Source organism: Salmo salar, chromosome 17 (genome assembly GCF_965601325.2).
Source record: "Salmo salar chromosome 17, fSalSal1, whole genome shotgun sequence".
In the NCBI taxonomy this organism is placed as follows: domain Eukaryota; kingdom Metazoa; phylum Chordata; class Actinopteri; order Salmoniformes; family Salmonidae; genus Salmo; species Salmo salar.
Window position 1 is genome coordinate 60804845 of NC_138307.1, and position 26017 is coordinate 60830861.

Consider the following 26017-nt stretch of genomic DNA (forward strand, 5'->3'; position numbering starts at 1 on the left):
GTCAATGAATGGTACCTGAACTATCTGCACTGACTCTCTTGCACTGAGCCTACGCACACTCACTAGACTATATATACACACCATATACACACTCACTAGACTATATATACACACCAAATACACACTCACTAGACTATATATACACACCAAATACACACTCACTAGACTATATATACACACCATATACACACTCACTAGACTATATATACACACCATATACACACTCACTAGACTATATATACACACCATACTGTATACACACTCACTAGACTATATATACACACCATACTGTATACACACTCACTAGACTATATATACACACCATACTGTATACACACTCACTAGACTATATATACACACCATACTGTATACACACTCACTAGACTATATATACACACCAAATACACTCACTAGACTATATATACACACCATATACACACTCACTAGACTATATATACACAACATACTGTATACACACTCACTTGACTATATATACCAGTGTTTCCCAAACTTGGTGTTGGGCTCCCCTGAAATTGAAATGAGGTCTTATCAAACAAATAAAAATAGAAATATTCAAATGAGTATAAAATACAACCTTTTAGTGTCAACTAAGGGCGTTAATGCACTTTCATGTCGTTACTTTGATTTAGGACAGCATAACAGACCCAGAATTGAGTGAATATGATCAAACAGCATTAACTAGGGAATATACTTTTTTTAATTGGGGTCCCCTGCATTTTCTAGTGTCAATTTGGGGTTGTGTGCAGAAAAAGTTTATGAACCCCTGATATATACACACCATATACACACTCACTCACACACACTATATTGACAAACCCACACAAAAGCCACACACATTCACAGACGCTACATACGCACACACAAACACACGCAGACCGAAACAACACAACATTACACACAAATGCACTTACAGACAAGCACTTTTACACTCATCATTTGCTGCTGCTACTCTGTTCTTTATTAGTCTTACTATTATCTGTCCTGATGCCTAGTCACTTTACCCTGCCTTCATGTACATATCTACCTCAAATACCTTATTATTATCTATCCTGATGCCTAGTCACTTTACCCTGCCTTCATGTACATATCTACCTCAAATACCTTATTATTATCTATCCTGATGCCTAGTCACTTTACCCTGCCTTCATGTACATATCTACCTCAAATACCTTATTATTATCTATCCTGATGCCTAGTCACTTTACCCTGCCTTCATGTACATATCTACCTCAAATACCTTATTATTATCTATCCTGATGCCTAGTCACTTTACCCTGTCTTCATGTACATATCTACCTCAAATACCTTATTATTATCTATCCTGATGCCTAGTCACTTTACCCTGTCTTCATGTACATATCTACCTCAAATACCTTATTATTATCTATCCTGATGCCTAGTCACTTTACCCTGTCTTCATGTACATATCTACCTCAAATACCTTATTATTATCTATCCTGATGCATAGTCACTTTACCCTGCCTTCATGTATCTACCTCAAATACCTCTCTGCACACTGATCTGGTACTGGTACTCCCTATTTATAGCTCCACATTGATCTGGTACTGGTACTCCCTGTATATAGCTCCACATTGATCTGGTACTGGTGCTCCCTGTTTATAGATCCATTATTGATCTGGTACTGGTACTCCCTGTATATAGATCCATTATTGATCTGGTACTGGTACTCCCTGTATATAGCTCCACATTGATCTGGTATTGGTACTCCCTGTATATAGCTCCACATTGATCTGGTACTGGTACTCCCTGTATATAGATCCATTATTGATCTGGTACTGGTACTCCCTGTATATAGATCCATTATTGATCTGGTACTGGTACTTCCTGTATATAGATCCATTATTGATCTGGTACTGGTGCTCCCTGTTTATAGATCCACATTGATCTGGTACTGGTACTCCCTGTATATAGCTCCACATTGATCTGGTACTGGTGCTCCCTGCTTATAGATCCACATTGATCTGGTACTGGTACTCCCTGTTTATAGATCCATTATTGATCTGGTACTGGTACTCCCTGTTTATAGATCCACATTGATCTGGTACTGGTACTCCCTGTATTTAGCTCCACATTGATCTGGTACTGGTACTCCCTGTATATAGATCCACATTGATCTGGTACTCCCTGTATATAGCTCCACATTGATCTGGTACTGGTGCTCCCTGTATATAGCTCCACATTGATCTGGTACTGGTGCTCCCTGTTTATAGATCCATTATTGATCTGGTACTGGTACTCCCTGTATATAGGTAGCTCCATTCTTGTGTATTTTATTTTATTCCTTGTGCTGCTATTTTATTGCGATTATTATTTTTCAACTCTGCATCGTAGGGAAAAGCTGGTAAGCAAGAATTTCACGGTGAAGTCCACACCAGTTGTATTCGGCGCTTGTGCCAAATAACATTTGATTTGATTTACAACCTAAGCAAAGCAGTCATTTTGGTCAAGTGCTTTCTCCATCTCCAGTGGATGATAGGTTTCAGACAACTTTCAATTTAATGATTCAACTTCAAATTGTTTATTGTCGTCCTTCGTCTTTCAATACATTTAAGTTCCTTCATTCTTGGATATGGCAGCACATTTTACATTTTGCAATCCAGCGTTTGGATGTCGTTCTAAAATGGCTTCCCTCTACATGCACCTCAAATACTGAGTGAGTGGTTTTAAGCCACTCTTTTTGGGAATTCAATCTGAAGCAGGTTTTTAATCTGCAATAGGGATGGATGACAGTAGTGCTTCAGTTGGAGTGTCTCTCTTTCTTCCTTTACAAGAGGTTATTAAGTTAACCTTACAAGCCTCTGCTTGCAGCAAAATGACCTTATCCCATCAAGTCACAATGAAAAATACATTTGGTATATGGTCTGAAGTAAGATCACTTGACCCAATGCCCCACAGTGCATCTTTTAATGTATTCAGTGATTGCAATTAGATTGACTACAATGACATGTAGTGGCTGCTGAATCGTTTGTGACAATTAGCAGTTGACATTTAACTCTTTGCTTAATGGACATAATTAAACATTAACTGGCTAGTTAACTCATGGCTTCTACCCATAAGGTGTACTGTCATTGGACATTCCTCCCATTCTCTTTCATGTCCTTCACATGAAAGTAAACTTTTTGATTCCTCTCTGATGAAATTGACTGCAATACTCATCGCTCTGGCTTCCCTGGCTTCAGCTTTCCCTCTCATCTCCAATGGATTTAGAGCCCGGCTGATTTGACAGCCTTGTAATTTCCTCAAACAGCACGGTTCAAAACACTCTGCCCGCTGAGAGTCCTGGCAAAAATGTGAAAACCTGCAGGAGAACAGGCCCAGAATGAAAGCAGCACCCTTTCCAAACCTAAACCTTGATGGTAGCTTAAAGAACATGTTTCTAGTAGTAATAATTCTACAGTATCTCTATATCTATCTTCCTCAACCAATATACTGGGAGAGAGAAAGACGAAGAGATAAACAGCATGGCCAGTGTTGCGCCTGGGAGCGGGCAGAGTAGGGGTTTTGGGCATGGAGGGAGGGAGCTGACCCAGTTAGAGTTGGGCTGGGTAGTGAGGAGGAGTTGGTCTGGTCTGGGCTTGCCGCCAGCCAGGCACAGGGTGGGATGGAGGCCCTGCTAAGCCATCTGGCCGTCCTGTAATTGGGTAGGGCTTTAACACCTGCATGACACACCTCGGGAGGGATGAGCTTTTGAGATGGAAGAGGGGAAGTAGAAACTCAGACTCTCTGTACTTCCTCAGGTGTGCTTAGAGGAAAACGACTGAAAGCGAAAAGCAGCTGGTCTTGTTTTAATCTGTCCGCTATCCTGAATCCATTATCCTCCTTCTTTGTTTGGCATGTTGATTTGAGAGATTTCCAGGCTTTGGTGTCCTGGTATTTTAGCTGGCCTTGTATCTCCCTTGTATCTGACAGACTAGGTACATTTGACGTGTTGCCTCAGCAGTGGAACATACTGTAGTGGGCGTGCTGGTGCATGACTGTGAGAGGAAGTGCTCTCAATTTAACAAAGTTGACGCTTTGTGTTAAAAGGGCATTTCTGAAATTTATCGGCATGCATCATTAGACATGCTCTCTGTGATGTATTATTTAGCTTTGGCTTGAAGTTGGTTTATAATAAAGGCAATTGAAAGGGCAGGTATTGACTTACTGTAGAATTGGAGATAGGATCCCTATGGCGATGACAGCCCATGGAAAGGAGATAAGGTCATAGAGGCAAATTAGCTGCCATCCAGCCAGAACAAAATGCTACTCCATGTTCAAGTGGGTCACCTGCCACACAAGAGTGTTCAGCCTCTATACGAGACTTGTTTATACAAGAAAACATAGAATTTGAGACAGAATAACCCTTTAATATTCTGGGATGATCCTGAGAAGCATCACTGTCTCCGTGGGTGGTCTCCAACTCACAGTAGGCCTGAGAACGTTCTCTCTCCAAGCATAATGCATTTGAAAGTGATGTCACAATGATCAAAGGTGTTTTACACTTTATATGTGACCACCTGCTCAAAGAGAACATTAAAATGGCCGCCTTGAACCAGGCCCAAGTTAGTAAATCCTTTAAGCATTTGATGATCATTTGTTTATGAATGTCTTTCTATAACGCACCTGTGGTGATGCATTAATACAACAGTGATATCAACCACTGTACTATATAGTTACCACATCATGTAGCCTATAGCCACTCATTCTCCCAGAGCAATGTCTATAGGCACAGAGCCAATAGCATCCATCACTTGGTGCTTTGACCTTGAGAGAGGAACAAAACTATCTGATCACGTCTCTGCGTCTCGACATCAGCTGCTGCGTCTCTTTGAATAATTGGGCGTATGAATAAGAAATGCACTGAGAGCAAATAGATAAATGACTTGCTTCAGCTCTGTCACTTCAGCTTAGCATCTAGGCCTAGGTCCTTTGTGCTGAGGACAACGTGGCTCTATTGGTCATTCACCTGGTAGGTGGGTTTGTACTGTTCACGGGGGGCCAACAGGGGGGCGCCATCAGGGCATGTCACAAAGATCTCCCTACTGTTCCAGGGTGTCAGATGTTCTCTTTAATGATGGCCCCGCCGTGCTGATCTGGCCTCTAAGTGGATAGATTGTCTCTCTTGTTCCCACAATGCAAATGTGTTCCTAAATGGGGCTGTTTTCTGCTCAGGGTTTCTTGTAATTACAGCCCTTTGGTGGAGCTCCTTTGTTCAGCCTCTGTCTCTGACTCACTCATGTCTGTCAGGAGAGCGGGAAACTCTAGCAGGTGTACATTAGCGCCCTTCGGATTGCAGTCTGATGTGGACGAACATGAAAACATCATGCCTGAGGCCTACAATACAATACATGCCCTCCATTCCCTTCCCACAGGATCAATCCTGCCTGCAATAGAAGAGAAGATGCCTCCTCCCACATAGCCTACTCTCTCCTGAGAGCGGCATTATATTCCGAAAGTCCTCTCCCTGCCTACACTGAAGTGTCTCTGTCGTGGCCCGTCATGCCTCTCCACGGCTCAGCCCCCACACTAACCTCGATGCTGCCTTTCAAAGGAAGACAAGGGAAGGCAGAGAGAACATGAAGGTGTAGGTGGAACCTTGAACTAGAGGGGAAATTCAAAGGGCTTACAGAAGCACTGATTGCTGTGTTCATTCATAGCAATTAGCAAAAATTTCAGGGAGGGGTTTCAAGGCAAGCTAGAACCTGTGTTAGAACACATCAATGCAATTGTATACCCTTTATATAGTAACCTATAGGTGTATATTATGGTAATTTGTCATTATCATTGCTTGTGTTCGACACCCTGAAGCATGTCTTTGTCAGATCTGCCAGGGTCATTAAATACGTGTTGACAACACAGCTGGAGAACACAGTCCTCTCGTGCGTTCACAGCGTGTTCCCATACAACAGCTGGCAAACCCAAAGTGAGTGAACAACAGGACCTCATGCTAACAGGCTTGTCAATGCCTGCAAAGTGAGTGAACAACACCACATCATGCTAACAAGCTTGTCAATGCCTGTAAAGTGAGTTAGCAACAGCTAACACTCGTATCCTGTGAATACACTGCACTCTAAATTGGATTATATGTTTTCTCACATAAACACACTCAGTAAACCTACAAGGCAATCGGATCACCTTGCCATCTAGTGACTCATAGAGTATCTATACATTCTTCCATCTATGGGATTCTGAATCTAGTATCATGAAACAGGGCATGTTGGAAATACCTTTTGTTTCACAACCTCATTATAGTTTGTATACACTGTAGTAGTATGGGGCAATATATAAATATACAGTTGTAGTCGGAAATTTACATATACTTAGGTTGGAGTCATTAAAACTCGTTTTTCAACCACTCCACAAAATTCTTGTTAACAAACTATAGTTTTGGCAAGTCGGTTAGGACATCTACTTTGTGCATGACACAAGTAATTTTTCCAACAATTGTTTACAGACAGATTATTTCACTTATAATTCACTGTATCACAATTCCAGTGGGTCAGAAGTTTACATACACTAAGTTGACTGTGCCTTTAAACAGCTTGGAAAATTCCAGAAAATTATGTCATGGATTTAGAAGCTTCTGATAGGCCAATTGACATAATTTGAGTCAATTGGAGGTGTACCTGTGGATGTATTTCAAGGCCTACCTTCAAACTCGGGGGCCTCTTTGCTTCACATCATGGGAAAATCAAAAGAAATCAGCCAAGACCTCAGAAAATAAATTGTACACCTCCACAAGTCTGGTTCATGCTTGGGAGCAATTTCCAAATGCCTGAAGGTACCATGTTCATCTGTACAAACAATAGTACACAAGTATAAACACCATGGGACCACACAGCTGTCATACCGCTCAGGAAGGAGATGCGTTCTGTCTCCTAGAGATGAACGTACTTTGGTGCAAAAGACTCAAATCAATCCCAGAACAGCAGCAAAGGACCTTGTGAAGATGCTGGAGGAAACAGGTACAAAAGTATCTATATCCACAGTAAAATGAGTCCTATATCGACATAACCTGAAAGGCCGCCTAGCAAAAAAGAAGCCACTGCTCTAAAACCGCCATAAAAAAGCCAGACTATGGTTTGCAACTGCACATGGGAACAAAGATTGTACCTTTTGGAGAAATGTCCTCTGGTCTGATGAAACAAAAATAGAACTGTTTGGCCATAATGACCATCGTTATGTTTGGAGGAAAAAGGGGGAGGCTTGCAAGCTGAAGAACACCATCCAAACCGTGAAGCACGGCGGTGGCAGCATCATGTTGTGAGAGTGCTTTGATGCAGGAGGGACTGGTGCACTTCCCAAAATAGATGGCATCATGAGGAGGAAAATTATGTGGATATATTGAAGCAACATCTCAAGACATCAGTCAGGAAGTTAAAGCTTGGTCGCAAATGGGTCTTCCAAATGGACAATGACCCCAAGCATACTTCCAAAGTTGTGGCAAAATGGCTTAAGGACAACAAAGTCAAGGTTTTGGAGTGACCATCACAAAGCCCTGACCTCAATCCTATAAAAAATTGTGGGCAGAACTGAAAAAGCCTGTGCGAGCAAGGAGGCCTTACAAACCTGACTCAGTTACACCAGCTCAATCAGGAGGAATGGGCCAAAATTCACCCAACTTAATGTGGGAAGCTTGTGGAAGGCTACCTGAAACATTTGACCCAAGTTAAATGTTTAAAGGCAATGCTACCAAATACTAATTGAGTGTATGTAAACTTCTGACCCACTGGGAATGTGATGAAAGAAATAAAATCTGAAAAAAATTATTCTCTCTACTATTATTCTGGCATTTCACATTCTTAAAATACTGTGGTGATCCTACCTGACCTAAGACAGGGAATTCTTACTAGGATTAAATGTCAGAAATTGTGAAAAACTGAGTTTAAATGTATTTTGCTAAGGTGTATGTAAACTTCCGACTTCAACTGTATGTATCAAATCAAATGTTATTTGTCACATGCGCCGAATACAACAGGTGTAGACCTTACAGTGAAATGCTTACTTACAAGCCCTTAACCAAAAATGCAGTTTTAAGAAAATACCTACAAAAAAGTAAGAGATAAAAATAACAAGTAATTAAAGAGCAGCAGTAAAATAACAATAGCGGGGCTATATACAGGGGGTACTATGTACATGAAGGTAGAGTTATTAAAGTGACTATGCATAGACAATAACAGAGAGTAGCAGCAGTATAGAAGGGGGGGTGGGGGGCAATGCAAATTGTCTGGGTAGCCATTTGATTAGTTCAGAAGTCTTATGGCTTGGGGGTAGAAGCTGTTTAGAAGCCTCTTGGACCTAGACTTGGTGCTCTGGTACCACTTGCCGTAGGGTAGCAGAGAGAACAGTCTATGACTGGGGTGGCTGGAGTCTTTGACAATTTTCAGGGCCTTCCTCTGACACCACCTGGTATAGAGGTCCTGGATGGCAGGAAGCTTGACTCCGGTGATGTACTGGGCCGTACTCTGTAGTGCCTTGCGGTTGGAGGCCGGTCAGTTGCCATATCAGGCAGTGATGCAACCCATCAGGATGCTCTCGATGGTGCAGCTGTAAAACCTTTTGAGGATCTGAGGACCAATTCCAAATATTTTTAGTCTCCTGAGGGGGAATAGGTTTTGTCGTGCCCTCTTCATGACTATCTTGGTGTGCTTGGACCATGTTAGTTTGTTGGAGATGTGGACGCCAAGGAACTTGAAGCTCTCAGTCTGCTTCACTACAGCCCCGCCGATGAGAATGGATATATGTATCCATATATCCAACATCTGGGCATTTACTCTGCCATCGCACTGGTGACAGTAGCGGCTGGTGACAACCTGCCCAGCACCTCTTAGCAAACAGACACCCACACACATGAAACTATTGTAAAATGGCTGTTCCTAGTTCCTGTAACAGAGACATGAATCCAAAGTAAACACACCTGGCTTCCTGCTGGTTGTTTATATGAAGTGCACAATTGGGTAATAGTGGGTTATCCCTATGTCTTGCACGCTATAAAGGCTAGCAATAGTATATTTGTTATCAATCCAATCACATGCTTGGGACTCAATTTGCATGATTAGAATAGATAACAGCATAAAAGTCCACACTTAAAGTAGAAAGTGGAGTTGTTAGAGGCCTTGAGAACGTCCCAAATGCCACCCTATTCTCAAATGCCACCCACCCTATTTGGGACACAACCTTTGTGTGGTGTGAAAGCCAGCTTCATCTGCCTGGGGCTGCTGGTAGAACCCTGCAGGATCATTGTGGGATCCAGGTGTGTTTACTCAGGCTGAGCCAGCAAATGGTCACACAGAGGGAGCTCCACTCACTCATCTATAGTAGGGCCAGAGAAAACTGTCCCTGGCAGACGTTTGTCACAACCAGCTAATCTTACCTGACTCTGTCTTTCTTTGTCTTTTTTTCTCACTCTGTCTCTGTCTCTCTTTCTCTCTCGCTCTACCTTCGATTTGCCTCTCTCTCTGTATCTATTTATTCTATGTACAGTGGAAGCAATATTAAATTAGGTGTGTTAAACTCAACTCTTTCTCCATCTCTCCTCCAGCTTCTGCCTGGCTGCCCACCACCACCATGGCTGAGAGTCGAAGGGAAGCCCTGGCAGCGGCCCCGATGTCCACCACTGCCTCCACGGTCAGTGCCAACGCTACCGACATCTCCGGCACCGGATCCAGCGAGGACTTCTCCAAGCTCAAGGACAAGTTCATGAACGAGCTCAACAAAATCCCACGTAAGTCATGTTAGTAGTTGGTGTCCCTTAACCTGCCCGGTGACAGAGTGGTAATTGGTTGAGTAGCTACTTCCTATAGACGTCTCACAAATTCCTCACAGCACCCTTGGATCTGTTCTTTAGAGACTAACTGCAATCAACAAAGTACAAGTGGTCATTATCACTGATTGTGGATAGGGACTAATGGTCTTACTCAGAAGTACTGTGACTGCTTTTAGAAACCCATTTGGCATTTGAGGTGACAAGACAACAAACAGCATTGATCTTAAAGTTTTGTTTGGAAAGTATGTCTAATTTCCAAGATTGTTGGTTTTCTCAAAACAAATTCACTTTTTCAATCTCCAAGGTTGTCTGTATTGCTGGCCACCCTGTGTTTCTTCCCTCCATCAATACCCTCCCCCGACAGGAGACACGACTACAGCATATTGAAATCCGGTCCAACTGTCAACCCATCACTCCTGTATAAATGTTCCACCCAGTGATTCCGGATGAGATACTTGTCTTTGCCTGTAACGGCTGTGGAACAGCAGCAGTTAGTTTGGGACAGCAGAATCCTTTGTTTATCCCAAACCCCAACCTACTTATCCAGTGGATGTTGTTGCGTTCAGCCTCCCAAGTCCTAAATATAGACATATCCACCGGCTCATGTGGAAGTAATTCTCGTGTCAGGAAACGGCTCCCATGAAAAAGAGAGGTTCTATTGCTTTAGCTCCAACGTGAATGACGCCACTTGTTTTATTATGCTGTCCTAGATTCATAGCGCAGGGAGCCTGATTAGAGATTTATCCTGCGTCTGGGGAGGCTAATTTAAAACCAACAACATATTTGCTTTGCGAAATAAAGCCGTAGAAGCTTTAGACAGTAGTCCGTGGTCAGTACAGTATGTGCTGCCCTGGACTTTACCCCACCAGACCAGAGATAGACTTTCATTGATTGACAAACGACAAACACTTCCTAGAAGTGTGTTGGAGCCGTTGGGTGCTCCAATGAAATTAGCACCACTGAGGAGCATATGGAAGCCATAATGAAGACACTGTAGGGGGGTGACTCTGATGTCCCCTGTGCCTCAGAGTAATGGTCCCTCATATCAGAACTGTTTCACCGTGAGAGGTGCTCGAATATATACCACCTGCCACATCTAGCAACTAATCTACACCCCCCAATCCTAGCCAGCAACAGCTAACCTGGTGTCTCAGCACTCTCACAATGGAGTTGTGTTACCCTTCCAAAACACCCGGTCTTTCTCTCTTTCGCTGTCTGTATTTGGCAATGACACGGTGGCAACCAGCCCATTAGGCTTTGTAACAACCCATGTACCACCTCTCTCCCTAATTATCACATTGTGTGATGTGGACAACGACTAAATAAGGGGTTGTTGGGTGCGCCTCAGACAGAGATGCTATCTGAAAGCAGCCCCCGAAAAAGCCACTCCATTATAGTAGAGTTCAAATTACAGTTTTTGCTCCAGCACTCAGTCAGAACTAGAAAACGAGCGGCTCCGCGCCGAGTGCTGCCAGCCTGATGAATACCCACCGACGTGTTTGTGCCAGGGAATATCAATACAGCTACTCCCAGGATGGGGACAGGGCATTAATAAGGACCATTCAAGGGGAGAAGGCAGCGGGAATAAGACAGAATCAATCCATTGCCATAGCAAATTATTGTGGGTATTTCTACATAGAAATAGATGGTTATCTACAAGCCTTGGCTCCTGGAGGTAAAGCTGAATGCATGGGGTTGTCAGAGTTGGGCTTCTTGTGCTGTATCTCTGGTATAGCTCAGAGGAATGCCTTGTGACATTAACAAAGATCCATGGATTAATCTCCAAGCCAGAACCTCCTCTTCAGCCCCATCTGTTGGCTGATGCTGCTCGAAGTGGCTGGAGTTGAATTTCATCCCTACAAAAATCTTCAGTGTTTTCTTGATACATTTTCCCTTCGCAAAAGTATTTTAAACCACCAAACCTGGTTTTAAAAAACAATTAAGCAACACCACATGGAACAACGCCTCTCCCCATGTGACCTACTTGTTGTGTGTAAGTACTGACACGTATGTGTAACTGATAGATGCACACACACATACATTTCAAAACATGAACATGTAGTGTATGGAAATTGTAAAGTCTTTTGTCTGTAATGTATTTTTCGTCACGTGCCCAGTAAGACTAGCTGTTGCGATTGGCGTCAGCTAATGGGGATTCTAATAAATCAAATCAAATAATTTCTCATTCGCTGTCTCAAAACTATTTCACACCAAGGAGGACCTACAACAAAGACGATGTTATTAAAAGCATTACTTCCTCCATTACCTGCTGTAGTTCCATCCGTAATCCCAGCATGCATTGCCACCACAAGGATGTTTGTAGAGATTAATGCAGACTGTCCCACTTTTCTCTCTTTCAAGTTTACCACTAAAGGTTTGTGGTCAGACTACTGACAGTATTGGCTTGGATGAAGTAATGTGTATGGAGAATGCCATGTCATGGCATAGCGAGCGCCACATAAAGCCAACGACCACACTCAGAGGGGTGTATCCGCTGCAGCTATATCTGTTTGTGTTGGGCTGCACCACACCATGCTCAGGGCCTCGTGGCCTCAGAGGGAGGCGCTGTAATGAATTTTCCAGCCCTCCCTCTAAACACCAAAGGGTTTTTGTTTTCAGTGACAATAATGAACCTCTCAGTGTTAGAAATTCTTTGATCTATAACGGCTGTCTCCATACTCGCCGCCATTACTCTAAATAACACAGACAAACATATTGAAAATTACATTTCTAAAAACATGTATTTTCAAAGGCTGTCGATATTAGTGGTTTTTTTCAGACCTGTTTCTGTGGGTATTACACTAAAAGCTATACATACTCATTACAAAATTGACTGCTTTGGATTTAAAATAAATTATATGTACAGGTGACTGAAAACTCTAACATTTCAATTTTTTTATTTAGAATAATTACTGAGTAGTTTATTTCACTTAGATTCTGCTCAGAAATGACAGCACCCTTTGAGGATTAGACTGGTGGTAGATCAGCAAAGACAAACTTCTCTGTCCCTCTCTGTCTGGCTCTAGTCCCGGTCCTCTCCCGGGCCTTGGACTGAGCCAGTAGGCCTGCCATGAGGCAGCAGGAGGGGGCTGAGGGACCAGAACTTAGAGCTAGCAGCCCTCTTCGGACCAAACTTCTTGCCCCCCCCCGCCCAACCGGACCCATGTCAGGAGGGTGCTCCATGGAGTGCAGGGGGAGATCTCCCCTCATCGATAGTGTGATGCTTGACCCTTTTGAGATTCCCAGTACGCTACCTCCCACCTCACCCACCCCCAGAGTAGACTTTCAAAGAAGGGAATCAGAGGCCTGGTCCGAAACTCAATCACTTTCTTCCTCATTAGTTTTACATAAATCTTAACACAAATACCAGTTTGTGTAGCTAGTTATTTCTCTCTGTTACATATTCATCACCCCCATTTGCAGCTATTGTTGCACTGTCATTGTTGTTGTTCCCACAGTGGGAAAGGGCAAGGACTGGGGGTGCTGCTCTTGTTGGCATAACAACATGTAATGTCAAGGTTAATTGACCAACAGTGTGCTGTCACAATATATTAGTTTGTGTTGCCATGCCTATTACCCTGATACATCATCATCACCCCCCCTCCCCCCCTCCCTGCCCGCTACTGTTGCCAGTCTATTGGATCCTTTGTATAAAGATGTAAGGAGGCACGTATCTCCTCCTATAATATACATTATATACTGTACATCAATATTACTTTTTAACGCTGCATTGTTGGGTAAGGGCTCGTAAGTAAGAGCTCGTAAGTAAGAGTTTCACGGTAAAGTCTACACCTGTTCTTGTCAGCACATGTGACAAATACAATTTGATTTGAACAATACCCATCAATATACACTATACACATCAATAATACGCATCAATATTACATTAATATTTACATCAAAACACTAAAAGCAAAACACAATCATAGAAAACAAACATTATTCAGTAAAAAGGTCCTCAATCAGGGTTTTAAATTGTCCCAGTGGCACCAATTCATCCAATTTTAGAGAGCCTTGGAGATTATTCCACTAAGGTGAAGAAAAAAAAACAGATTTACCTACCTGTAACTCAGTGGAGATTGAAGGGATCTCCAGAGTTAGCCATCCCTAAGACCAGGTCTGGTATCTCGTACGTCTATAAGTTAACAATTAAGTAACAATGAAGTTACAGAACAATGAAGTTACAGAATGTAGTGATGTGTACTGAACGAATCGTCTATAATAAACACTAGTGCACTATGATAAACTGCATCCAAAGGCTAAAATACAGTGGCAGCTGCATTCATATAGACAATATCCCCATAGTCTATAACCCAGAATGAATGTTGACTGAATTATTTGTTTTCTGCTATTTAATTAAAGTCATACAGATTCCTTTAAAATAAGCTGTTTTTAAATAGAGCCAAGAGTCTCTTACAGATGAAGTTCAGTAAAATGGCGGACTTTGTGAGAGGATTACCTTTCAGTTACTGTAACCTTTTCTTCTTCATCCACAGAGAGTATGTCTGAAAAGATGTGCTAGAACCAAAAGTCCCTCATCCTGTTTGCATTGTTCCATGTGTCAAGAGTTCCATAGCCTTTGGCAGTCTGCAAGGTTTTGTTAAAAAACCCTGTCTGATAACTCAGCTGTCATATTTCAGTGGTCCCCATTCCAGCCGGTTATCAGATCAATTCTGTCTGGAAGAAAAAAAACATAAGTTTGATAAGAAAGCGGGGGACTCGGAGCGCCAGACAAATGCAGCTGGAGCCTCCTTGTTCAGAGCGAATGAACCAAAAGGCCCTGCTGTGTCCTTGAAGACATCCGGAGGACGTTGATATTCACAGCTGAAAGCCGAGGAGATGTCTCATTGTGTGGCGTCGAGGCACATTGGCTGCCGCTGACTGGATGGTTTTTGACTACGGCGGCAGAAATGTGATTTGCGCATCTCCTCCGGAGCTGTGAACACCGAACACGCATTCCATCATCCAGCGCCTGCAACATTTTCCGTTCGCCGTTGTGTGTGGTAGAACGAGAGATAACTACTGCTTAAAGTTGAAGTGCGGTGCACCCGCTGGCGTCGCAGTCTCAAGAGAGAATAGACACACCATGTAGTTAATTAGGGAATGCTTTTATTGCTTTCGGGGACTCGGGTTATTTTAATTAAGCAACAAAAAATTGTATTTCAGTATTAGACACATGCCCAATAAAATAGATAAATAAGGCCTGGGTTATTGCATTGGATTTCACAGCAGTGGGCTGTGCATTATATCAGTTGCGTACCACTGATGTTAACACATTGTAAATAACCACAGAGGGTGGCAGTACCATTTAAACATATTATATTTCATGATGCACAACGGAATCCAATTGCAGTGCAGTCTGCCTCGTCAAAATAATGCCAAATTTCACTGTTATATCAGTTCATTTATTTAGACTCCTGCAGTGTCATTGATATTAGAAATTATTTTTAAAAGAGTCACAGCTTTGCGGTTCCTTCAGTGGGACGATGACTTACCATCCCAGCTTTCAGGCCTGAAATAGGATCCTGCGATATCTCCGACACTTCCATTAAAAGATAGTCTGCCAGGGTGTGTGGAAAAAATGGCCAGTCGAACACTGGAACGCGTGGTGGTATCCCAAAGGTATCGGTCTCAGACCGCTGCCCCTGCTTTGGCCAAGGAGCAGAGGAGAGGTTTTAACTCAGCCCTAAACCTGTGACTTTAGGGTCAACCGAGGATGTCAGAGTCAGTGACGGATAGTGAGGTGTTGTCACGACTTCCACCGAAGTCGTTTCCCCTCCTTGTTCGGGCGGTGTTCGGCGGTCGGCGTCACCGGTCTTCTAGCCATCGTCGATCCACTTTTCATTTTCCATTTGTTTTGTCTTGTTTTCTTACACACCTGGTTTCCATTTCCATCATTAATTGTTGTGTATTTAACAGTCTGTTCCCCCCATGTCCTTGTGTGGAATTGTTTGTTTGTAAGTGCTTGTACACTATGTTACTGGTGCGTGTCGGGTTTTGTACCCATGTAGGTTTCTTTTTGTCTTGCCGTGGGTTTTGGAATTAAAACTGCTCCGGCTATTACCTATCTCTGCTCTCCTGCGTCTGACTTCACTGCCACCAGTTCCGCAACCCTTACAGAATTCCACACCACCCATATGGAGTCAGCAGGAGCAGGTGCCCCTAGTATAGGGGTCGAGGAGCACGTCCTGGAGCAAGAGGCGATGATCCACCATCTCAGCACCACCATGGACCTCTTTGTCCAAATCATGGACCGCTGGGAGAGACAGGGAGTTTCTCCAGCGCCTCCCCCAGCACAACAGGGGCCTCCACTTCTCACTCCCCCTGCACCCGGTTCCAGTGGGATTCGTCTCACCCAGCGGGGAGTACGATGGGACGGCTGCCCGCTGCCAGGGTTTCCTGCTGCAGTTAGATTTATACCTGGCAACCGTCCACCCGGCTCCTTTGGGCCATAAGAGGGTGTCCGCCCTCGTCTCATGCCTCTCGGGGAAAGCCCTGGAGTGGGCCAAAGCCGTGTGGGTGGAAGGAGATGCGGTGCTGGACCACTTTGAGGAGTTCACCTGTCGTTTCCGGGCAGTCTTCGACCACCTGCCCGAGCGGCGGGAGAACGTCTTTTCCACCTGCGGCAGGGGACGAGGAGCACACAGGAGTTCGCTTTGGACTTTTGGACCCTGGCCTCCGGAGCGGGATGGACCGACAGGGCCCTGATCGACCACTATCGCTGCAGTTTGCGCGAGGACGTCCGTTGAGAGTTGGCCTGCAGGGACACCACCCTTACCTTGGAGAGGTGGACCTGTCCATTCGGCTGGATAACCTGCTGGTTACCCGCGGATATCCAGATCGGGGTCTGTTGGTTCCATCCCCCAGCACCACCGCTCCGATGCCCATGGAGTTGGGAGGTGCCGCGCTCAGGGAGACTGGAGGAGGTTCCGTCTCGTGCACCATCTGTGGCCGCAGAGGTCACACTGCCGGTCGGTGCCGGGTTGGTTCGTCTGGGGGTCGAGGCAGCAGGCAGGGCACTCTGGCGTCACCCCAGGTGAGAAGGCACCATTCTCACCCAGAGCCCTCTGTTACACACATGTTTTTGTTCGTCACTTTTCCTGAGTTTTCCCCGCATTCCCAGCTTAAGGCTCTCGTCGATTCAGGCGCGGCTGGGAATTTTATTGAAAGATCATTTGCACATAGTTTAGGGATCCCCATCTTTCCTGTGGCTACACCCTTCCCAGTTCACGCCTTAGATAGTCGACCATTTGGGTCAGGGTTGATTAGGGAGGCCACCGCTCCTCTGGGCATGGTGACGCAGGGGGGTCACACGGAGAGAATCAGTCTCATTCTCATTGACTCTCCTGCGTTTCCCGTGGTGCTAGGCCTACCCTGGTTAGCTTGTCATGACCCCACTGTTTCATGGCTACGGAGGGCTCTCACAGGGTGGTTGCGAGAGTGCTCGGGGAGGTGTTTAGAATTCCAGACCAGGTCTCCACCGTGCGCATTCCCCCCGAATATGCCGATTTGGCTCTCGCCTTCTCCAAAAAGAAGGTGACTCAATTACCACCCCATCGACGGGGGGATTGTGCGATAAATCTCCTGGTAGACGCTGCACTTCCCAGGAGTCACGTGTATCCTCTGTCACAGGTGGAGACGGTGGCTATGGAAACATATGTCTCCAAATCCCTGCGTCAGGGGTACATTCGGTCCTCCACTTCCCCCGCCTCCTCAAGTTTATTTTTTGTGAAGAAGAAGGAGGGAGGTTTGCGCCCGTGTATTGACTATCGAGGTCTTAATCAGATAACTGTGAGGTACAGTTACCCGCTACCTCTTATCGCCACGGCGATTGAGTCAATGCACGGGGCGCGCTTCTTCACCAAACTTGATCTCAGGAGTGCTTACAACCTGGTGCGTATCCGGGAGGGAGACGAATGGAAGACGGTGTTTAGTACGACCTCAGGGCATTATGAGTACCTTGTCATGCCGTACGGGTTGATGAATGCTCCATCAGTCTTCCAAGCCTTTGTAGACAAGATTTTCAGGGACCTGCACGGGCAGGGTGTAGTGGTGTATATTGATGACATTCTGATATACTCCGCTACACGCGCCGAGCATGTGTCCCTGGTGCGCAAGGTGCTTGGTCGATTGTTGGAGCATGACCTGTACGCCAGGGCTGAGAAATGTCTGTTCTTTCAACAGGCCATCTCCTTCCTAGGGTACCACATTTCCATCTCAGGGGTGGAGATGGAGAGTGACCGCATCTCATCCGTGCGTAATTGGCCGACTCCCACCACGGTAAAGGACGTGCAGCAGTTTCTAGGGTTTGCCAATTACTACCGGAGGTTTATCCGGGGTTTTGGTCAGGTAGCGGCTCCCATTGCTGAAGGGGGGACCGGTGCGTTTGCAGTGGTCGGCTGAGGCGGACAGGGCCTTTGGTCACCTGAGGGCTCTGTTTACCTCGGCTTCCGTGCTGGCCCATCCGGATCCCTCTTTGGCATTCATAGTGGAGGTGGACGCGTCCGAGGCTGGGATAGGAGCCGTGCTCTCTCAGCGCTCGGGTACGCCACCGGCAGTGTGGGAGCTGGACGCGGACATTGAGCAGGCGTTGCGTGCAGAGCCCACTCCCCTCCAGTGTCCCGCTGGGCGTCTGTACGTTCCGTCTGCTGTCCGTGACCGGCTGCTCTATTGGGCCCACACGTCACCCTCCTCTGGTCATCCAGGCATTGGTCGGACGGTGCCCTGTCTGAGTGGGAAGTACTGGTGGCCCACTTTGGCGTGAGGGTGTATGTTTGGACGTGAGGGGTGTATGTTTCCTCCTGCTCGGTGTGCACCAGTGTAAGGCTCCAAGGCACCTGCCCAGAGGTAAGCTACACCCCTTACCCGTTCCACAGCGGCCATGGTCACACCTGCCGATCGATTTCCTGACCAATCTTCCCCATCACAGGGAAACACCACGATCCTGGTTTTTATGGATTGTTTCTCTAAGTCCTGCCATCTCCTCCCACTGCCCGGTCTCCCTACGGCCCTACAGACTGCGGAGGCTTTGTTTACACACGTCTTCCGGCGCTACGGGGTGCCTGAGGACATAATTTCTGATCGGGGTCCCCAGTTCACTTCGAGGGTCTGGAGGGCATTCATGGAACGTCTGGGGGTCTCGATCAGCCTTACCTCGGGTTGTCACCCCGAAAGTAATGGGCAGGTGGAGAGAGTGAACCAGGATGTGGGTAGGTTTCTGAGGTCTTATTGCCAGGACCGGCTGGGGGAGTGGGCAGCGTTCATGCCCTGGGCAGAGATGGCCCAGAACTCGCTCCGCCACTCCTCCACTAACCTCTCCCCCTTCCAGTGCGTACTGGGTATCAGCCGGTTCTGGCTCCTTGGCATCAGAGTCAGACCGAGGCTCCTGCGGTGGACGACTGGTTCCGGCGTGCGGAGGAAACATGGGACGCCACCCATGTTCACCTTCAGCGTGCCATACTGTGCCAGAAACCCGGCGCAGACCGTCACCTCAGTGAGGCTCTCGACCCGAAACCTGCTTATGCCCCGCTGGAAGCTGGGTGCGCGGTTTGTAGGGCCATTTAAAGTCCTGAGGAGACAGAACGAGGTGAGTTACAGGTTTCTCGTAGGTTTCTTTTTGTCTTGCCGTGGGTTTTGGAATTAAAGCTCTCCTGCGTCTGACTTCACTGCCACCAGTTCTGCAACCCTTACAGGTGTTCTATTATACACTGCTCAAAAAAATAAAGGGAACACTAAAATAACACATCCTAGATCTGAATGAATGAAATAATCTTATTAAATACTTTTTTCTTTACATAGTTGAATGTGCTGACAACAAAATCACACAAAAATAATCAATGAAAATCCAATTTATCAACCCATGGAGGTCTGGATTTGGAGTCACACTCAAAATTAAAGTGGAAAACCACACTACAGGCTGATCCAACTTTGATGTAATGTCCTTAACACAAGTCAAAATGAGGCTCAGTAGTGTGTGTGGCCTCCACGTGCCTGTATGACCTCCCTACAACGCCTGGGCATGCTCCTGATGAGGTGGCGGATGGTCTCCTGAGGGATCTCCTCCCAGACCTGGATTAAAGCATCCGCCAACTCCTGGACAGTCTGTGGTGCAATGTGGTGTTGGTGGATGGAGCGAGACATGATGTCCCAGATGTGCTCAATTGGATTCAGGTCTGGGGAACTGGCGGGCCAGTCCATAGCATCAATGCCTTCCTCTTGCAGGAACTGCTGACACACTCCAGCCACATGAGGTCTAGCATTGTCTTGCATTAGGAGGAACCCAGGGCCAACCGCACCAGCATATGGTCTCACAAGGGGTCTGAGGATCTCATCTCGGTACCTAATGGCAGTTAGGCTACCTCTGGTGAGCACATGGAGGGCTGTGCGGCCCCCCAAAGAAATGCCACCCCACACCATGACTGACCCACCTCCAAACCGGTCATGCTGGAGGATGTTGCAGGCAGCAGAACGGTCTCCACGGCGTCTCCAGACTCACGTCTGTCACATGTGCTCAGTGTGAACCTGCTTTCATCTGTGAAGAGCACAGGGCGCCAGTGGCAAATTTGCCAATCTTGGTGTTCTCTGGCAAATGCCAAACGTCCTGCACGGTGTTGGGCTGTAAGCACAACCCCCACCTGTGGACGTCGGGCCCTCATACCACCCTCATGGAGTCTGTTTCTGACCGTTTGAGCAGACACATGCACATTTGTGGCCTGCTGGAGGTCATTTTGCAGGGCTCTGGCAGTGCTCCTCCTGCTCCTCCTGGCACAAAGGCGGAGGTAGCGGTCCTACTGCTGGGTTGTTGCCCTCCTACGGCCTCCTCCACATCTCCTGATGTACTGGCCTGTCTCCTGGTAGCGCCTCCATGCTCTGGACACTACGCTGACAGACACAGCAAACCTTCTTGCCACAGCTCGCATTGATGTGCCATCCTGGATGAGCTGCACTACCTGAGCCACTTGTGTGGGTTGTAGACTCCATCTCATGCTACCACTAGAGTGAAAGCACCGGCAGCATTCAAAAGTGACCAAAACATCAGCCAGAAAGCATAGGAACTGAGAAGTGGTCTGTGGTCACCACCTGCAGAACCACTCCTTTATTGGGGATGTCTTGCTAATTGCCTATAATTTCCACCTGTTGTCTATTCCATTTGCACAACAGCATGTGAAATTTATTGTCAATCAGTGTTGCTTCCTAAGTGGACAGTTTGATTTCACAGAAGTGTGATTGACTTGGAGTTACATTGTGTTGTTTAAGTGTTCCCTTTATTTTTTTGAGCAGTGTATATAGGTATCGATAATTACCATACTAATGTAAAGTGACATAGTTTTACCATTAAAACAATTATAACAAACAAGTTTCAAAACAATATTTCGTATTTTTCAAATGTTTTCTTCAACAACTTTGTGAGCAGCAGCAAACCAGTTTTTCGGAGACCACAGCTCAAGAGGGCGAATTCAAAATGGGGTGGATCGGGGGAGATTGTCACTGCCATTAGTACACCACTGTGGCAAGGCCAAAGATATTTTAGAGCATCACTCAATGTTTTTCCTTAAAGGAGAGTGCTTATCGATTTAGTCAACAGCGCATTGATTTTGTTCTCTCCCCCTCCCTCCTCTCTGATGGCGAGGCGGTGAGGGAAATTCAGTGAAGCGCTGGCGAGCCAAAGCCCCAGGGAGAATAGACCGTCATATATTTCTCCTGTGATGGTTCTTTCTAGTGGCCCGCAGATATAGAGTCTTCAAAGTAGCACTGAAAGGTGACAAATGTTGGATTTACAATGAAGTCAATTGCCTCCCAGTGTTCCATACGGATAGAGTTAGTAGTACCACAACAGGTTTCTGAGTAGTGTACAGAGAGGAAATGTACTATGTAATCTTTACTATGGTCGTAATTGTTCTGTAATTATACTGAACAAAAATATAAACGCAATATGCAACAATTTCAACGATTTTACTGAGTTGCGGTTCATATAAGGAAATCAGTCAATTGAAATAAATACATTTGGCCCTAATCTATGGATTTCATGACTGGGTAGGGGAGCAGCCATGGGTGGGCCTGAGAGGGCATAGGCCCACCCACTTGGGAGCCAGGCCCACCCACTGGAGAGCCAGACCTAGCCAATTATAATGAGTTTGTCCACACAAAAAGGCTTTTTTACAGACAGAAATACTCCTCAGTTTTATCAACTGTCCGGGTGGCTGGTCTCAGATGATCCCCAGGTGAAGAAGCCAGATGTCGAGGTCCTGAGCTGGCGTGGTTACACATGGTCTGCGGTTGTGAGGCCGGTTGGACATACTGCCAAATTCTCTAAAATGACGTTGGAGGCGGCTTATGGTAGAGAAATGAACATTCAATTATCTGGCAACAGCTGTGGTGGACATTCATGCAGTCAGCATGCCAATTGCACACTGCACATTTTAGAGTGGCCTTTTATTGTCCGCAGCACAATGTGCACCTGTGTAATGATCATGCTGTTCATTCAGCTTCTTGATATGTCACATCTGTCAGGTGGATGGATTATCTTGGCAAATGAGAATGCTCACTTACAGGGATGTAAACTAATACGCTTTTTGTGCATATGGAACATTTCTGGGATCTTTTATTTCAGCTCATGAAACATTGGACCAACACTTTACATGCGTTTATATTTTTGTTCAGTATGGCGTGGTTGAATTTATTCAGGTGGGAAAACTGTTCAATTATCAGATCCTTCAGTGATAAAGTAAATCAAACCAGCCTGAATCTACTACACGGTCACGATGTTGTGCGTGGTAAATATTGACAAAAACATAGTTTGTTCACTGATGGGCCTGTTGGTGGCCCTCTCTGTTGAAAGGTGGTGTGGGTTGCAAGGTGTTTGATGTTTGTGAGCAGAAGCTGTAATTATTATTAGCCGGACACTGTGTTTCTGTCCTCATTATTTACAGCACGTCTGGCCACTCTGATACTTTTAACAACCCACTTTTGGGCCGTGCATAGCTGGTGGCTGTGTGTGTGTGTGTGTGTGTGTGTGTGTGTGTGTGTGTGTGTGTGTGTGTGTGTGTGTGTGTGTGTGTGTGTGTGTGTGTGTGTGTGTGTGTGTGTGTGTGTGTGGTGTGTGTGTGTGTGTGTGTGTGTGTGTGTGTGTGTTCTGTTGGGGAGAACTGCCTGACTCCTGTTGTTTAGATGGGCGTCCCTGTTTGTCAACAGGCTGTTAGAGTGATCACTGTGCTGTGGTGCTGAGCGGCTCCCTGTCTGCCTATGACAGCACTGACTGGAGCTTTCAGCTGGACTGTTTAGTCCATTCAGCCTTATATAAAATAGGGCCTACAGTGGGGAGGAAAAAAACATGTCATTACATTCTCAATTAAAGTAACATAACGGTCCATGGCTGTTTTAGTATCCTTTGCCAAGTAGGTCACATCCACGAGCAATGCTAAGAAATTGACTGGCAACGTGACAAAAGCTCTCAAAGAAAGTTCTCAGAAACTGGCTAGTATGAGATGAATCTGAGACAAACGTGTGAATAGGAACTCTCTTTGAGAGAGAGAAGTGTCAAAACCCATGAACGTGATGAGTGGTCATGCAATCACTGACTCGACACGGTCACGCTACAGTTGGTAACTCGCTCTCCAACAGGCCCTGCAAATTACCTCTACACCCTGACCTGTGTGCCCGTGATTGGTGTGAAAGTATCAGTTGTCAGAGAGAAATGTTTTGTTTAAATGGCAAGTGGAAAATACCAACCTCTGGTATTTCCACTAAATTGGCCGAGGATGCTCAGTGAACCATCGGGACGCTTAAAACGTCTCTGTTCGAGGGCAATCGTTAGGAGTCCATGTCTAGACTGCAGATGGGGGACGCTGCCACCCACCACTGTTGATCAACGTCTTCTGTCTGCACATTACCTTTACATTTGAGTCATTTAGCAGACCCTCTTATCCAGAGGGACTTACAGGAGAAATTAGGGTTAAGTGCCTTGCTCAAGGGCACATCAGCAGATTTTTCATCTAGTCAGCTCGGGATTCGAATCAGCAACCTTTCGGTTACTGGCCCAGCGCTCTTAACCGCTAGGCGACCTGCCGTCCCACATCCTTATGTCTTTCTCTACGTCCTCATTCACTCCAGCTGCTGCTGCAGCCGCTACCTTCAAAAAGTAGTCTCACCGTCCCGCCATCAGAGTCATTCGTTAGATGCAGGGAGATGGTGAACAGGCATTTCTGGTCAGCTCGTGCCTTGTTTGAAACAGACAATGGTGCCATATTCTCGACGAGGCACTTTTTGTTGTTTGAGAAAAGAAAAGTGAGAGCAATGGTGCAGTTTTCTTCATCCAGGTATGGCCCCATCTTTGACATAAGCTCGTCTAACCTGGGTCCCTGTCTGTCCCTCTCCAGTGCCAAATTGGGCCATCGTCTCCATCGCCTTCGTGGCCGTGGTCCTGGTCCTCTCCTGCTGCTTCTGCATCTGCAAGAAGTGGATATTCAAGAAGAAGAACAAAAAGAAGGGCAAAGACAAGGGCAAGAATGCCATCAACATGATGGACGTGAACGACGGTGCAAAAACCGAGGTAAAGACTTTGTACTACTGCCATTGAACGTTATTGATTAGAGTTAATAGTTTGTTAGTCAACAGTAGTATTTGATATTGCCAAGTTGTTTTGTATTTTCTACTGCATCATATATACTGTATATAACTTACCTTTTACTTCAAGGTAAAAAAAATATATTGTTATATACATTTTTATACATTGCGAGTCTCTTTCATTTTATCTGTGACTGACTAGCCAGAAATGACATCACTGACTTTTATTACATTTACCCGGCACCTAGCATACATTGATGATTGAAACCTATAAATAAATGCATATACAATATATTTGAGAATAATAATCTTCACATAACAAAGCGATTTCACTATACAATTTATCAGACATACATATAGGGGTGAGCAATCGTTTTGGCTCGAGGGCCAAAATTCAACGGAGGGCCACACAGATTTTTTTTAGATACTTTGTATCTAGTTTTAAAGGTTCAAGTGCGGCCTGGAGTGTTTTTTTATAACCCCAAATAATTGAATGGGCCCGCGTGCCGTAGTTTGACCCGCACCTGGTTTAGGCCAAACTCTCCCCCAAGAAGACCAGTGGATACACATGACACACGACTTGTGTTGACATTGTTGCGTCTGCGATGACTCCTCCCCATCCACTCTGATTGCAGGACTGTTAAGGAAGCCTGCCGTTTATAATAGCTTCAGAGAGAGAATTCAATCTCTCTTTCTGTTCCTCTCAGTATTTTAATGTGTTAAGAACAATGAGCGCTGAGTACGGTATGCTGTATTGCTAGTGGTATCAACCCAGAGAAATGACATTAGCTAATTACCAGCGAGGGGAGTGAATTAATTCCGCCCTCCCTCTCCAACGCACACAGAGAGAATAGGGAACACACAGCTCTTTAACCCCAGTTAGAATGCTAATTGCATTAACGAAGGTTCTCAAGCCCCCCCCCCCCCCCTGACAAAGTCTGTTAAATGTGCAGTCTGTCCACGCCAACACCACTCACATCATCAATCAGGGACATTGAATTGGGGTGGAGGACAAAGCCCTGTGAGATGATGTAGGAGTAGGGAATTGAATAGCTACACAGGCCAGAGATGCAGAGGTGTTACAGTCTGATAAGGAGTGAGCTCCACAGGTTTCATCTGATTCATACCAAAGAGCTTATTGTTTAAATGCTTACAATTCTTAGATTTGTAGAGGCCTCTGCCTTGTGTCCTTGTTCCTAGTAGCAGTTGGTAAGCTTTATAATAACACTGATTTATCTTAAACTTATACCCATAGAATTACAATGACTTCAATCTAGAATTAATTCTATTTAGATACACCACTTTTCCTGTACTGATTTAGGAGCTGCTACAACTACACGTCAAGCAATTAGGCTACGCACTGCCAATACAACACACCTATCGGTTACATATCAAATCAAATGTATTTATATAGCCCTTCTTACATCAGCTGATATCTCAAAGTGCTGTACAGAAACCCAGCCTAAAACCCCAAACAGCAAGCAATGCAGGTGTAGAAGCACGGTGGCTAGGAAAAACTCCCTAGAAAAGCCAAAACCTAGGAAGAAACCTAGAGAGGAACCAGGCTGTAACACATTGCAACACACCTATTGGTTAGATATTCTAGCGGCGGGCCCATGGGCTCCCGAGCGGTCATTTCTCCTGGTGTGCCCAGACTCTTGTGTTAAC

The 26017-nt window shown here is 45.5% G+C and overlaps 1 protein-coding gene across 5 annotated transcripts in view; it reads left to right on the top strand.

The window, feature by feature from the left end:
* Positions 1-26017, top strand: part of LOC106576317 (synaptotagmin-1) — a 214753-nt gene that overhangs the window by 157528 nt on the left and 31208 nt on the right. For all 5 annotated transcript variants that reach the window (XM_014153431.3, XM_014153427.3, XM_014153430.3 and 2 more), the window contains 2 exons: positions 9563-9745; positions 24163-24335. In XM_014153431.3, the coding sequence (XP_014008906.1) occupies positions 9589-9745; positions 24163-24335 (330 nt within the window). In that variant the 5' untranslated portion in view covers positions 9563-9588. The remainder of the gene's footprint in view (positions 1-9562; positions 9746-24162; positions 24336-26017) is intronic.